Raw genomic sequence first — 17,458 nt, 5'->3', positions numbered from 1 at the left:
CTTATGAATCTGAGCGGTTGAAATGTGATTGCGCTTTGCTCTTGTATGCTATAAAACGTTATTCAATAAAGAAGAAGACTATTTATGATGTCTTGTAGAATATAACGTATTTTTGATGTAAGCATTGGAATGTTAAGGGATTCTGTATTACTAGTAAGCCCCCGACTCTAACGAATCAAATAAGCGAAAGCGTGAAACTCGCTACGGTGTGAATGAATGGGAATGGGAATGGGAGAATTAAAAAGTAGAAGAATAAATCCAACTTTAAAAAGTCTTATATAAAGTTTTATACATAGTATATATACGTTTTCAAACTTGGCGATAAAATTAAATGCACATTAAACAAAATTAAATAATAAATAAAGATTACAGGAAGGTATATCAATTATTTTACTGTTTTATTTTATAACATAACTCAAACTTTGCGAAACAGTGAGCAGTAAAATTAACAAAATAATTAAATCGTGAAATTAATCAAACATTTCACTATGCATATTGTTACATATAATTAAAAAGTGATTAGCTTAGTGTGTTCTCGCCAAGGAGGTTAGTTCACGCCACATACACGTTTTTCTCTTCACGTTTTGTAATATAAGTTTACCAAGTATGTAGCATATGGCGTGAGAAATATCATTAATTACAATAATATTATAATTAATTACAATAATGAATGACTGTAATAAAAACAGATCCATTTATTATTATTAAATAGAAGAAAAAAATCTGGTGAATCTTTACATTATGGTAACTTGGCGATTTTTTGGCGAAAATTTGGCGACCAACCCTGCTACAGCAATCTGCTAGTTTTGTTTTGGACGCCATATTGTTTTCACAAAATAAAGGCATGTTTTTTTTTTTTTTTTTTTTTTTTTTTTTTTTTTTTTTTTTTTACTGTACATTTTTTCCAACAATCTGCTAGCCGAATTACGCTTAAACTAGAACTTTTATGGAACAAAAATGCATGACGAAACAAATGACGAAACAAAACATGACGAAGATTAGGTGCGAAATTGAGAGAAAGTGCAGAATCGCAAACTCTCTTGCTTCTCTTGCTTGCACATACACAAACTCTCTTGCTTGCACATACACGGTATCCATGTACACGTCGACCTATTTTCACTTAAAAAAAACATCCCAAAATTGCACAAAAATGGCATTGCGCACACTCTTGACTTTATCTATGTACACACCGATCTATTTTCACTTAAAAAGTCAAAATTGACAAAAATCCAATTCTTCTTATTCTTGTAAAAAGCCCCAAACAAATAAGTGGGCGATTCTGCACTTTAGCAGCGAAATTGTTTCTGAGTGGTTATTAGCTAAAATCACGATCGGAATTTTCCGGAAAATGTCACATGACATGTCTCATGATCTCTCATTTCTCTGAGACAAAATAATCTGTGATTCGAACTGTGTATTTCTCAGATTATTCCTAAAGTCCTAGATAGTAACCTTTATCGCCTTACCAAAATGTCGCCAAACTACCTGTTACCATATTCTAAAGATTAGCCAAAAATCTTAAAGCTTGGTTCGCTTTAAGATCAAAGCGAACCAAGAGAAAAGAATCAAATAGAAAAAGAATCAAAGAATCCTATAGAAAGTTTTTCAAAGGGAATTATGACTTTTGCTGTATTTTCTTATAATGGTAAATTAAAAATAAAGGGATTGTAGAAAAGGTTAAGATCCACTCCAAATATTATCAGAAACATATTTTATGCCCAGTTTTCAAATATGAAACACCTTCTCTTTATCCACAGTGCCATTCATCAGTAAAACTGCATCAAGACAAAGCATGCAGCCACAAGTTAAAATATTCACTTTTAATTTCGTAGAAAAAATTGAACAAGAAACGTATCCTTTACTTCTTTCCCTACTAAATCTCACCCACAAAACATTTGCGCTTTTGTAATTTGAAAAAACGGCTTGTCCAAGCGTCGACCTCCTTGAAGTTTGGAAAGCAGTTCAAGAGGAATTGGATAAAATACCTCTTCGGGTACAACAAAAGGCTTTATTGTCTTCGAAACTACGTAAATTGTGTCGATAGATAGTGAGGAATAAGGGTTATCAAACAGAACACCGTGTATGATAAATGATTTGGCTATGTAATGTAGCATCACATGACTTAATGTAACGATCCAAAAATTTTTACAAAAACTTTGTTAAGGGTGTTCCTAGTGTCAAAATTATTTTGTAGTTCATTGCTTATCTCATCGACCATTGTAGTATTTTATATTATTAATAGCTGTTATTAATAAAATGTATAAAAAGGTTTACACAGTATTGCTTTATTTTGACAGTTTGCGAAAGGTGAAACTGGAACAGAGGAAGTTGATGGATAATGCCAACACGATATCTGACATGGCGAAGGTATGTTTCTCTGCGATAATTTATTTCCTACACAACATTGTTTTGAAATCTATTTTGCTGGAATTGAGCACAAGTTCCAACACAATGATAGTGAAAGATTTATCAACTTTTGACTGTTTTCAACTTAAATTCTGAATTCAGCAAATGAACTTCACCTAAGCTAGAGCTTTTGAAAAAGACTATTCTTAGGTCTACTAAACTGCTCCTAATTTTTGAATTAGAACTACAAGACTATTCTTAGATCTTTTAAACTACTCCTAGCTCTGATTTCTGAACTTGAACTACAAGACTATTCTTATATATACCAAACTATTTCTAGCTCTAGTTTCTGAACTAGAACTACAAGACTATTCTTAGATTTTCTAAACTACTCCTAGCTCTGATTTCTGAACTGGAACTACAAGACTATTCTTATATCTACCAAACTACTTCTAGCTCTAGTTTCTGAACTAGAACTACAAGACTATTCTTGTATCTACCAAACTACTTCTCTAATTTCTGAACTAGATCTACAAAACTATTCCTAAACCTACTAAACCACTCCTAGTTCTAATTTCTGAACTAGAACTACAAGGCTATTCTTAGGTGCACTAAACTATTTCTAGTTGTAATTTCGGAACTGGAGCTACAAGACTATTCTTTGATGCACTAAGTTACCCTCAGCTCTAATTTGTGAGCGAGAACTACAAGACTATTCTTAGATCTGATAAAATACTCTTAGCTCGAATTTTTGAACTAGAACTACTAGACAATCTTTAACTGTAATTTCGTAACAAGTAGACTATTTACTAGTTCTACTAAACTACTTTTAGCACTAGTTCATGAATTAGAAATACTAGATTACTTTTCCTCGTTCTATTAAACTACTCCAAGTTCTAGTTTCTGAATTAGAAAAGCTAGATCATTCTTTGCTCTACTGAGCTACACCAGTTGTAGTTTTTGAACTAGAATTATCAGTTAACTTCTTAGTTCTAGTATTTTACCCCTTGCTCTAGTTTCTGAACTAAAACTACCAGCTTATTTTAGAAAACCTACTCCACTATAATTAAACTACTCTTGAATTATAACTAGAACTTCTTTAGAAACAGAAGTTCTGGAATTTCTCAGATTGGTAATCTTCGAACATGCAGTACAAGACTCTTTATTCAACTCTGCGAAATTTTAGTTCAGAGAATTCGATCTCCTTTTTAGTATACACTGGTGTGCAAAAATTAAGGACGAGACGGTTTTTTCAATATAACTTTGTACAAAAGCTTTCCAAATCAACGCATTTAATACCGTAAGATCCCCAATGCGTAAGGACATGAGTACTGTAAGCAACACTTACTAAAAGAGAAATCAGAGGGATAAAAAGAAGCTTTATTGAAAAAGTAGCATGAAGCGCAATGCGACTGAAGGCCGAAACATCCCTGTGATGGGTGTCCAGCAAGAAACATCCGGTCTTTAATAAAGGATATAATCTCCCCTGACTGCTAGGCAGGTTTCACAGCGTCTGCCCATGCTGAGAATGAGGGTGTCAATGAGCTGTTGAGGCATTGCTGCCCATTCGTCTTGCAGCGCGAATCGAAGCTCCGGAATCGTTACTGGTGGTAAGGTACGAGCTGCCAAGCGTCTGCCTAAGAAAATCCCATACTTTACTTGAGATCCGGAGATCGTGCCGGCCAATCCATACGTTCAATATCCTCACTCTCTAATAGCTGTTCGGAAGCTACTGTGCGATGACATGGTGCATTGTCGTCCATGAAAAGGAACTGCGGACCCATAGCGCCTCTAAAAAGACGCAATATGGAAGAAGAATCTCGTTACAATAACGGGTCCCGTTGACTGAACCTGCGTCGAAGATGTGAAGGTCTGTACGACTACCAAGCATGATGCCTCCCCAAACGAGAACACCGCCACCTCCATACCTGTCCCTTTCAATGATGTTCGAGGGATGATTGCGGCTTCCCCGCTCTCTCCAGATGAGTATGCGATGAGAATCGCTACTCAGACTGAATCTGCTCTCATCTGTAAAGAGTACTCATTACATTCATTGTCTCTCCAATTCCGGTGTTTCCGGCACCACAGAGAACGCCTTCTCCGATGGGCAGGCGTTAGAGGTATACACCGTACAGGGCGTCGTGCAAACAGACCACCACCGTGCAGTCTTCTGGCCACGGTAAAACGCGATATCGGTCGTCCAGTCGCCTGTGTCGTGTGTCTAGCGATTTCTCCCGCTGTCTGCCGCCTGTTTCTTCTGGCCTGTAAGGCAATATACCGGTCATCTGCGGTAGTGGTTCCTCATGGACGACCACTACTAAACCCCCGAATAGCTGTTCCTGTAGTTTGAAATTGTCTCCAAAGTCGTGAAACGATGCTGTGAGCAATTCCGAACTCTGCAGCCATACTTGTCACACTGCGGCCTTCCTCCAACTTTCCAATGATTCGACCTCGGGTAAAAGCATCCAGATGTCGTCTAACAGATTGATTATTCGCCATTTCTTGCTGAGGCAGCAACTCGGTGTGATTTTAACTGCTATACGGCGTGCGATCTCTTTGCCAGAAATACTGATCTTACACCTACAACATGCTTTATACTACTCAGACACTCCCCATTACGTCTACCTGCATATCTGCGCATGTGCTACCGTACATCACCTTACTTAATCTCCTGATTGGTCTTTCTGTCCGCTCTGCCTCTTCGTTCAGCTGATATGCTAATTTTTCGACTTCGTTCTTAATTTTTGCACACCAGTGTAGATAAAAAGTAAAGCATATCCGACATAATATAAAAACAGCACTCTCTGGAAATTGAATCAGTAAGAGGAAGAAGGAATTTCTAATGAGGAAACAGCTTCCCTTCGAAATACACGGTAGTTTTTAACAAAGAATTATTTCTTCCATTAAATACTTTTAATAACTGAAATGCGTTAATCTTCAGAACAGCGTATTGCAGTTGAGATAAAAAAATCCATTGTCAACCCCTTTTATTATCCACTTTCAACTATTAGTTACAAGAACATAATACGGAGTTCACTAGAGAGATTCGCAGGATCTTCTCCTTCGTTTTACTATAGGCCTTCAGCATTAATAAAACTGCTAGAATTTTCAATATATAGTTTAAGGGGACTCATACACCTTAAACCCCTCATGATCTTCGAATATGTGACTGTTGCAAGAATTGGGATATTTTATTTATTTTAAAAGCAATTACTTCGAACGTTTTACAGCTGACTACATAATATAGCTGCTTTGGAATCTAGTAACCAGAAAGTTTGTGTTGCCACAAATATTTTTATAATTTAATCCTCTTTGTGATAAAATATTTCGCCATGTTTCCCCCTTGCGCGCATGATATTTTAAAAATGGCTAATGGTACATACTTGAAATTTCCTGGAATTCTTTATGTGGGCACTATTTTCTAACTGAACCAACAATCTGATGAATATTTTAATATTGAAAAATTTCATGGACGAAAACATTAAAATGTTTTTTGATAAAATACATTTTATAAACTTAACTCAAAATAAAATAAAAATGTAACATGAAATTTTTAGAATTTTAGGTTCACAGTAGTTTCCAAATGTTATAAAAGCTATATATTAAATATGGAATTAAATTATGAAACAGAATGTTTTAAACTGTGCGCGCAAGTTGGAAACAGGACAAAAAATGTTGTCACAAAGCGGATTAAATTATAAAAATATTTGTTGCATCACAAACTTTCTGATTACTATTTCAAAAAGCAGCTATATTATGTAGTCAGCTGTAAAAAGTTGGTAGTAATTGCTTTTAAAATAAATAAGTTATCCCAATTCTTGCAACAGTCACCTATTCGAATATCTTATGGGTTTTAAGGCGTATGAATCCCCTTAACAAAAAATTTTGCTTGTACGTGTATTTCAAGGTTGTGGTGCAACAAACAAATACAAAAATAGCATTAAATATAATAAATAATTAAGACTAAAATAAAAGATGATCATAATTAAAGTTAGCCTTATAATACGAAATATATATATATGTTCTTGAAAAAATGTATAATTTGTTCATACATTTTTAACAAAGTACTTGTATGAGCAATACAACAGCTCAAAAAAAGTGTCCATCAGTGCAGAACTTGACTATGTTGTTTTAGATAACTGAAACATTAGGAGTACAAGGCGTAAAGTATTCAGTGACCAAGTGGCTGGAAAGTTACATATACATTCTTAAATATTAATAATCACCCATAAATCGTATTATAGATAGAGAGAATTAAAAGTATCAAACCGGGCGTGCAAAAAGAAAATGTCCAGAGCCATAAAGCCGAGCATCCAAAAAAGAGCTCGAATTATGTTTAGCGAATAATGTGGCATATGTGATACTCTCTTTTTAGAAAATTACTTCCAAACTGCACGTTGAGAGTTCGAGGTGTCTACAATAAGAAGGGCTTGCGCCGCGGGATGGATAGACGTTGATGTATTCCCAGCTCCCAATGAATGTCATTCAGTTTCCATTAATTAACGTTTTGATTTCAACAGATTGTTGCGTTATTCTTTTCTGACACCAGTTGTTACGTTATTTTCTTTCTTCACGTTCGTACGGGAATCGTGTGGATTTGGAGTGAATAATGACGACAGCACTTGATGAAATATCGAAACACACTTTATTTACCAATCTTAATCAGATAGCTCCAAAATCACGTTACAGTCGTCGAAGAACTACTATAAACACGCTGACACGTTCAGCGACACAGCCTTTACACTGTCAGGCAATAACGGTGGAGACAGCTTCCTGCACCAGAGTACAGCTCCCGACTCTGCTCTGTCGTTCTCGGAACTCCACGTACTCTTGAGACACTCCACGCTACAACTCGCGATGCACTCGACGACACACGAGCACAGCTCCCGACTCTTTGGTTCAGTCGTTCCCGGAGCTCAATACGCTCTTTCGACGATGCACTAACCGCGATACACTAACAGACTCCCTCGGTGCACTCGACGACCCACTCGGCACTCGCTGCCCGGCTGTCAACTCGATCGACTCCGCAGGGATTGACTCGCTAGACGAGACACCAACTCGATAATGACTATCTCGCACTGCAGACGAGGCACGCACACTCGCCTTCTCGACAAGGCACTCTCCCGATACTAACTGACTGCAGACCAGCAGGGTTTATATAGCTTTCGGCTTGTGTTCGAGAACATTCTAGGCTAAATCGGTAAGAATTCGTTCCAGAAGGCTTTCCATCCGTCCATGGCATATCGCCAATTCTGTCGCCAAATATCGCCAAATGTGGCAATCCTAAAACTGCTTTTCGAGGAAGCTATCTTACCACGCCTATACATTTCGTAACGGTATGTAGAAACGATACCTGCTTACCATTGGTGCATCTCGGGTGTCTTCTATACTTTTATCTGTATCTGAACTAGTCAACTTTGAGTTATCCGATATTTAACACATTCTTTTCTTATATGCCTTTTAACGGCAGAGGTCATTATTTCTTCATCCTTTAGAAATGGTGAATGGCATGAATCGCCGCTTAATTTTACTCTCCACAGTTTTAAACTGTAAAATTATGGAAAAAAGTGGACGAAGCTGAACAAATAAATCTGAGTTAAAAGGTTTAATTTTTAGAATGTTCGTAAAAAAGTTGACGGGAAAAAACGCAGAAATATTTTTACATCATATGTGACACTAGTGCCCTTAATTTAATGATTAAAAAAAATAAAAAGACATGCGGAGACAAGTAATAATAAGAAAAAGACTATATTTATTGTGGACACTAAATACCTGTTTATCGAGAATAATTTATAAAATTAGCTCTTTAATCGATATGCACTTGCCCAAACATTTCTTATAACAGATTTTATTGATATATCAAGTTTCACATAAACTGACTCCTGATATTAAACTTTACATTGTTACATTTTAATGTATTTTAATATAATCTATTTCGTTAAAGATTCTGACTGCTATCAATCGCAAACTGTACTCTGTTACAACATCGCCAGGCTACTACAGATGCAGAATTTGATAATAAATTTGCTCCTATAGGAGCCATACAGAAAATAAGAAGAGATTTCATAAATGACGAATGTAAACTAATCGCGAAACAGCTGTGATACAATTCCAGAATTTACACAAATCTACTCAAAAAAGAGGCAGAAAATTAACGGCTGCCAAGCGAATCAAGTACTTGTGATGCTCTCCAAAACTCACAGCCAGAAGAATTCTCTTGCAAATTATTTAAAAACTTATGTATTCTAATTCAGAAGTCAAACAACAAAAATCAGCGTGATATTTTCAAAATTTTTACAGGACTAGTTTCGATGGTTTTACCGAACCACCATACTCAGTTGCAAAACCGCAAATGAACAAGACACATATTTTGCAGACACATTTTATAAAGTTGCACATAATTTGCAGAAATTTAACTTTCGGGTTGTTTATTCTCCCATCAATAAAATTCCAAGTTCCATACTCAAGGACCCCATTCCGGATATAAATTCTTGGGGTATTTATAGGATTCCTTGCCAGTGTAGTTTGATTTACATTGTAACGCGAAATCTTAATGGCCAAAGAAAGCCTTAAGATTTCGCGTCAAGGAACATGAGGCATATGTTAGAAAAAAGGAAACATAGAAGTCTTCTGTTGCTCAACATTGTTGGTCCGAAAATCACACTTTCAATTTTTCTGCTGCCAAAATTATTCAAAAAACATCTTTCATTGGAGAACTGGATTTTCTAGAGGCATTTCACATTCAAAAAAAATCTTTCTGTTCTAGTTAACGATCCTAATTCCAATCCATCTTTGCCTTCGGCCTTTAAAGAAATTATGTTTTAGTTCTGGTTTCACCAACAGATGGCGCCACTTGCTTATTCTTGTCAGGCTTTCTTATCTTATCTAATCATTATTTCCTATCTTGTTCATTTGCGGTTTTGCAGCTGAGGATGGTGGTTCGGTAAAACCATCGAAACTAGTCCTGTAAAAATTTTGAAAATATTACGCTGATTTTTGTTGTTTGACTTCTGAATTAGTATTTATTCGGCGTGTTATTGTGTATTAATTATCTTATATATTGTAATATTGGCATAGTTAACGCGATTTGATGCTGCAAATGATATCAGTTCAAAATTAATATTTTATGGACATTTATGAAAACATCCGATAAAGTGATTAAAACTCGGACAGATAAACTTATAGCGTAAAATCAGAAAAATATAGACTAAGACATATACAACAATGTTTTGTATCTTAAAGCTTATCGAGATAACAGAGGCGTAAACTACTTTCATCCAATGCGTTTATTAAATTAAATAAGGAATATCGAACATGAAAACTGTTTCTAAATTTAATTATTTCACTCCTTATATTATGCTCTTTGCCCGCACCAGTGGCTTAAGTTGAAAACTCATTTAGCAGGATGTCAAGAATTAATGTTTGAAGAAAAAGAAGAAATAGTAATAATAATTATTTTGAGTAGTGCGAGAGAATGTAATTTTCCTAATCGTAAAACTCGAAAACATTTTGTAGAATAATTATTAAGAAACGTATTTTCCTTTTGGCAAAGTTTGTGTTGTACACGTAACATAGTTTATTATGTGATCATTATATTTTTTTTGAAGGGTAAATTTTGGAAAAAGAAGCTGTAATTTAGTATTTTTCACTACAAAAAATACCTTCTAAGATTTTCTTTCTAAAAACAGTTATTTTATGTAATTATCTTTTCTATCTTTCTCGCTTTCTATTTCTTCTGCCACCAGCGGAACCCACCAGCGGACAATTGGCCAAGTCGCTGAACACTTAGTTTGATCCGGGGTTCGCATCCCGGTGAACGAGTTGACTGCACGGGCGTTTTCCGTGGTTTTTCCCATGCGTAACTTGCATACGAGCCAGTTTCCCTTAGAAATTTCTCCACAAAAGCATCTCTCTCCTTAGGCAGATAGCCTTTGAATACTTTGCTATAATCAAATAAATCAAACTAAACTAATCTGCTACAATGTTAATTTCTAGTTCGCACATATTCAAATGAGGTAGAAAGAGATAGCATTTAAAGGAAAGTTTTAGAGGAGAGAATCAGAGCGTGTTCCGCCTGCGGATGCCCACGTTGCTAGTTGAATCTCTTGATAGCTTTTCGTCTGCGACGTTGCGTTGTTCTAGCCATTAGGTTTGTCACGCTGATATTTAGGTTTCAGCCAACTTGACGTTTTCTGTCTGTGTAGCCTTCTTTGCTAACTTTTAATTTACTTGGTTAAGCTGAATTGGTTACTTTTGATTTATACCATAATTGCTAGCTATTCCAGTAAGCACAAGCTGTGCCTTCTGCTATTTTATTTGAGTTAATAAATACTCCATTTTCCATGTCTCTGTTATAATTCCCAAGACATATTGAGAAGTCGCTTAAATTTTCGAGATTTCTCACTCAGTTGGTGAGACAAAGATGGTGAGACTCTACAAAATATATCCAGCTATGAGACTCCTCGTCAGCTTATGAGAACTTGTCATTAGCTTTTTTTCCCATTATTTGTTTAAATAGCTATATTTAATGTAACTTTTTTAAATACAATTCTTCTGCAAATATCCATTATTTTATAATAACATAATTACTCATCGAATTAATTTTTTGTATAATTCTTTTATAACAGCACCAAAATCACTACCAGACCCAGATTCTTTGTATAGCATTACTCCTAGTTCTTAAAATGCTTTGAATATACTGCTGTAGCTTATTACAGCTTTCTAAATAAATAATTTCATACTAGCAGTTTCGCTGCCAGCCTTCGTCTGGCTTTTAAATGTATCGGAAAAATGGCTGAAGGAAACACCAAACGTTACATTTAAAAACCGTGTAGAATTTTACTCTGCAGGTCAACTTCATAAAAACATTATTACGTATAACAAAATTACAATGAAATAAGCAATATCCCTTAATACAAATATTAATTATTCTAATAAATAAATTAACCAACTTCCCTTTACAAACTCTTATGAACTCAAATGGTATAAAGGAGGTTAAGAACTTTGTTTACTAAAAGAAGCACTCAAAACTTAAAACTAAAAACAGTGAAATGAGCCATAAATAACATAAAAGAATACAAAAAACAAAAAATTCTGAAAAGCAAAGTATAATTAATGATATTTTATCTTATATTTTCAAGGGAAAAAAATTACAATGAAATAAGCTATATCCCTTAATACAAATATTAATTATTCTAATAAATAAATTAACCAACTTCCCTTTACAAACTCTTAAGAACTCAAATGGTATAAAGGAGGTTAATAACTTTGTTTCCTAAAAAAAATCACTCAAAACTTAAAACTAAAAACAGTGAAATGAGCCATAAATAACATAAAAGAATACAAAAAACAAAAAATTCTGAAAAGCAAAGTATAATTAATGATATTTTATCTTATATTTTCAAGGAAAAAAAATTACAATGAAATAAGCTATATCCCTTAATACAAATATTAATTATCCTAATAAAAAAATTAACCAACTTTCCGTTGAAGAAAAACAAATCATGCAAAACTTTTCAATATCTTACAAACAGTGAAAAAAGCAAAAAATAACATGAAAGCAACTCAAAAAACATGAAATTCCGCGCAGAATTTTACTTTACAGAACAACTTTATCAAAAAAAATCAATAAAAATGTGTTATATATATATATAAATGACAATGAAATATGCCAATCTCTTAAAAACTGTGACATAAGAAATACGACGGAAAATTGCTGCCAAACCCATATTTCTAAAAGAATGAAACTATTCAAATGATGCGATTTCATCAAAAATCTATCAACAACAGTAAGCCAGGAAAATTGTTGCCAAAATCACATTTTTAAAGATGTGAGATGCGAGAAGTGTACACGGAAGCTTCATTTAATCTTTTTTAAATACAAAATATTATCATTTTTCCAAAATTCTTTTTGTAAAAGCAGTCGCAAGGATGAAAGTTTAACGTGTCCAAAAATCAAAGAAAAATAAACTGTACATTTTTAAATATAAATCTTTTTAGAAAAAATCCCGTTGAAAAGGTGTTAAGCTCCCTTTGTTAAATAAATTCGTATTTAATCGATTTATTGAAACACTAAATTTATTTTAAGTTCGTAAAATAGCTAAGTGCCTACGTTTCCTGACGATGTGAAAACGGAGTGTGTAGAGTAAAATCTCTCTTTCCTATAGCCCATTATGTCTCAAAATGACGCGATTTTGTCACAGAACATAAAGTAAAAAAAATTCTAATTCGAATATCGAAAACATCACTTCATGATGCACTGGCTCTTGTCTAGATGCACCTATGTACCAAATTTCGTAGCCGTGGGTCTATTAGCTTACGCGCATCGCGAACGAAAGACACACACACAGACTCTTTCTTTTATTATATGTAGAGAAGAGATTGCTACAAATTTTTATGTACGCAGCGTATAAGTTACTGCAATAAAATAAAAGTCTCCCGCTATAGTTCAAACAAAATTAAATATCATCAGACCACTGCATGTCTTATTTAAACTCATGCACCATTTTTCTTCTTTTAGACTTCCAACAGCATCTATGAAGTCGTCAGCGATCTTAGTCAACGGCAGATGTCTTTAGAAGATCGCCTTCAGATTGCAACAGAACGAATCATAGCCATCCAGGAAACCTTGGATAATCTGCCGGATCTTCTGATGTGCAGAATCCAAGCTTGTCGAAAACCTTCCTACCACCAGCCAGCGACTGGACCCTCTTGGGCAAGTATATCATCCGTCAACTTGCCTGCTTCTCAGAGACGAAGCTGCACGCTTGGCTTACCAACTGTCGTGCCACGATCAGGTTCTGCCAACACATAGCTGAAGCAACAGCATCTGGCTGGAATAGGCATGTCTTCGTTCATTGAGTGGACGAAGAGAAAACGAATATCTCGTCTTGCAAAGAATCAAGTTCCCCAAATGTAATCCATACGGTTTCTGAATGATTGTATGGCATTTCCATAAATCTGAGATGACGAGAAAGATGACACAAGCTTTCACAATCTCCTGTTTGGGGAACATCGAATCAATTTTACGAAAATTATTTGTCGTCGAACATTCTAGGATATCGCTCCAAGCTTATTGTTACTTCTGTTTCGGCAGCCGCAGGAAAATTGTTTTAAGGCGTCTGCGAAGTTTTAGGATTGAAGTTTTTTCAATCTACCCCTCTAAAGCTGCAAGAAGATAAAACTGTCGTAATTGTTCCTAATACATATCAATTTGCCTCCTTTAAAATGTCATCCGGACCTACCTCCTTTAAAATGTCATCCGAATGGATCATTGACGGAAAGAAACTTAACTGTAATTATTCGTTTGATTTCATATTGGCTGAACAGTGAGGAAAGAGCTCTTTTTTTTTTTTTTTTTTTTTTTTGATAACGCATGTGTTGTAAGAGCCTTATTTCAAATCAGAGTGTCAAAGGCATCCGTTTATTCCCCCTAAGAGAAATCTCGTATTAAAAGTTATCATTTTTTTAGGAAAAATTAAGAAATTCTGAAATTTGTAACAAGACCAAATACTCATCTGCACGTAATTGTTCCTACTACATATCAACTTGCCTCCTTTAAAATGTCATCCGGACCTAGCTCCTTTAAAATGTCATCCAGAGGTATCATTGAAGGAAAGAAATTTTACTGTAATTATTCGTTTGATTTCATATTGGCTGAACAGTGAGAAAAGAGCTTTTTTCACTTTGTCACTTGATAATGACATTCGAAAGTTCTATGAACAAGATAATACATACCAGGGGTACCCCTAAACAACTGGAATTTTTTTAGGCAAGTATATTATGCTTACATTATTTTAAATGTTCAAAATGTTTGAATTGTTCGTCATTCAAAATGTTCGCTACCACCATCGATACACCTTTCCCAACATTTATTTTGCCTGTTGTTGGAAGAATGGAAATAGAACTAGAACCCTTGGCGTAGAATATTTTTCAAGGCACACAACATAGTTTCTGGCACCTAGCTGAATTTATTTTGTCTTTCTTTTCTTTCTTCTTTTTTTTAACCTACCGTATTAATTTTGAGAACTTTTTTCACACATGGAAGTAGAAAAAAGGTCTTACTGAAGGAGAAGTTTTGTTAATTAGCCTAAGCGAGGCAAAGCACTACATTCTTCTTCTTCAAGGACTGTCAGACGTAGAGCAGTTCTTCAGAAATTCGGTTAGTTGTATAACGATGTTCTTCATTAACAACCTTGTTTCTACCATCGCATTCCCATCAATGGATAGTCAAGTCTTCATTTCACATTTCGCCATTTCTGAATCTGAAAAACCATTTGTAAAGAACTGGTTTACTCAACGCATCATCTTTAAAAACTAAATAAAGCATAATTACGGCCTTACTTGCAGTTTTCAACGTAAAACAAAGTTTAAAGCACACTTCTTTTTCTTTGTGGTTTTGCAACAGAACACCGTAAGAATACACTTAAGTCTGCATTGTGTCAGAGCCGTTCTACTTTGACTGATGCCACTTAGCAATCAGAAAAAGGAAATCTTAAGATAACAAGCCCCTAGCGGCCCGATCCGTACTTACGAAACATTAGCGTGCAGTGTTATCACTCTGGTTACTTTTGGATACACCTTTATATGTGGTATCAGAAAAAATGCCCCGCTATAAGAAGGCTAAGCACAGCAAACGATGTTTTCTTCATATCTTTGTTTTCTGACTGACTCAGTCCAGGAACTCCGAAGACGCCCTGTTCGTTATCCAGTAGAACATCCGAGACAGTTTTACGAAAACTTTCTGGTCTTTGATGTCGCTCCAAGCTTCCTGTTACTTCTCTTTTGGCAGCTGATGAAAACAAAAATGTTGTTTTGTTTCTTGAGAAGATATATTTGTTAACTGCTTCAGGTACTTTAACAGATGTTGCATAACAGCAAAAGCATCGCATTCTACTTTATTAATTATCTCCTGTAGGAAAAAACTTTTTTAATCTGACGATGTACAGACTACGTCATAAGCTTCAATTACGTCAATGTTAATCAACAAAGCTCATTTTATTTTCCATTCCACCGCAGTTTGTAAAGTTCAGATTTACTATTTTTTGCCAAGCACGTCAAACAGAAATGTACAAGGACATTCAACTATGACCTGGACGAGTTACGTACCCAGACTGACATGATTTTAAGTAATTCTGTTATGCTGCAATGCATCTTTTTCGGTGTTCTGTAAGCTGTTTCATTCCCCTTCTAAAAATTGTTAAGATGGGTTTATATAATACTCTTGAACCGTTTTTAATGTAGGAACTGTTTTCTCAGTATGATGCCGCACTTAGTTTATGTTTCAGTCTTGAAAGCTGGGTGTGCTAAATGTAGACTATAATGAAGATATGGCAACACTTTCCACTTGCCTGTCTATGACACACATAGTTCTCTAAATCTTCTACGAAGCCTAGACAAAATCTAGAATCCTGAGATCTCTTTTCACACTTCGCTAACAATTTAACAATAATTATTTCTAAATACGAGGGTTGTAACTTTAATAGTGGCAACACAGCTGAAAAAACGCTACGCAACAAAACCAAAGAATATTGCGTATGCCACACGTGAACTACATACCTACCTTACCTCTCAGCAAAAAAACTCGTCCTGCCTACGTCACGCGCATGCGGCGGAGTGACGCGAAGAACGAATCCTTGTATTAGCTCGCGGTCTAAAGTCAGTGTTGTCAGTATGTTTCACGATGGGTTCCACATCAATTGACGGAAATGCAGAAATGGCTACGGTACGATACTGCCCGAACTCACCTGGAGCGCTATGAGCGCGAAGGAGATACTTTTTTACGCCGTATCATTACGCTGGATGAGACTTGGGCCCGATCGTAGCAGCCAGAACTGAAACGCCAATCAAACAAATGGCGTCATCACGGGTCACCACGAAGTTCGAAATTTCGTCAGAACCCCAGCAATGTGAAAGTTATGGTGATTCTCGTGTACGGCTGTGATGGTGTCATCCTAACGCATACCGTTCCCCCACAGCAGACCGTCACTGCGCAGTATTACTGCTTATTTTTGGAGCACAATCTCCGACCAGCTTTGAGAAAAAAACGGCGAAACTTTCTGCATAACGCTCCTCTCATTTTGCATGACAGAGCTCGGCTGCATGCAGCGCAAGCTGTGACTGATTTGTTCAAGCGATGGGGCTAGGAAGTGCTTTACCATCCACCATACTCCCCAGATCGAAGTCTTTGTGACTATGACTTAATTCCTAAGATGAAGGAACCACTTCATGGCACTCGCTTCCAAACTGTTCCTGAGATTCTTGCGGCAGTAGACCGGTCCATTCAAATTATCAACAAAACAGGCGCTGCTACAGGTATTCTGCGACTTCCACATCGTTGGAAACGGGTTGTACACAATGCTGGCGACTATATTGAAGGACTGTAAAACATGGTGACATGAATCACTTTTGTATTCCTTGTAAATAAATAGTTGCCACTATTAAAGTTCCAACCCTCGTAAAGGGAGTATTTCCTACTTACTTTTTCTACTCACTGCGCTACACCTAACTAACAAGATCGATCTTCCACTACATTATAAGTAACACGAGACGGGGCAAACATACAAGGCCGCCAATAATCTAATAGTCCGGGTCATATGTGGAAGCCCTTTTAATTAAATTTTCGTTTCAGCAACTCGTTTGAAAGTTTTAAATTCAGGCATTTATGTTCGGTGCCTATTATGTACAAATATACGAGCTCTGTATATTATTGTGTGATATTTGCTGTTTTTTAATGTTATGGTTCCGAAATTAAGCAAAGTACATTGTTTTAAAGCATAATTACACATTGAATCTGTAACAACAACATCTAATATGTTTATTAAGAGCATTATAATGACTTTACTAATTTTTTAATATATTTGAACTATGTTTTGAGTGTTTGTTTTTGTCATATGCGACAACCTAAATATCATTTACGTCACCTCATTTTTTGACATTAAAAAAATACCATTAGATGGTAACAGTGTAAGTACCTGGAAATAGTTCTTTCGACAGGTTAGTTGTGGGAATATTTCGTCAGTTTGTTACGGGTTATATCCTACTATGCTTTTAGCATGCGCTTGTCCTGGAAATTTTTGCCCTGCACAAAACATTGCACTGTTCCATACCAATG

The 17,458-nt window shown here is 35.7% G+C and overlaps 1 protein-coding gene across 3 annotated transcripts in view; it reads left to right on the top strand.

Annotated features, from left to right (window-relative positions):
• The window catches only part of LOC118200650 (small conductance calcium-activated potassium channel protein-like), a 159,549-nt gene extending 142,329 nt beyond the window's left edge, over positions 1-17,220 (top strand). For all 3 annotated transcript variants that reach the window (XM_085824426.1, XM_085824425.1, XM_085824424.1), the window contains 2 exons: positions 2,298-2,367; positions 12,866-17,220. In XM_085824426.1, the coding sequence (XP_085680552.1) occupies positions 2,298-2,367; positions 12,866-13,159 (364 nt within the window). In that variant the 3' untranslated portion in view covers positions 13,160-17,220. The remainder of the gene's footprint in view (positions 1-2,297; positions 2,368-12,865) is intronic.
• The last annotated feature ends 238 nt before the right edge of the window (positions 17,221-17,458 follow it).

Source organism: Stegodyphus dumicola, chromosome 9 (assembly GCF_044657685.1).
Source record: "Stegodyphus dumicola isolate Sdum_Otavi_A_Nest chromosome 9, ASM4465768v1".
In the NCBI taxonomy this organism is placed as follows: Eukaryota; Metazoa; Arthropoda; class Arachnida; order Araneae; family Eresidae; genus Stegodyphus; species Stegodyphus dumicola.
The sequence above is the reverse complement of the archived record's forward strand: the minus strand, read 5'-3'. Positions and strand labels throughout refer to the sequence as shown.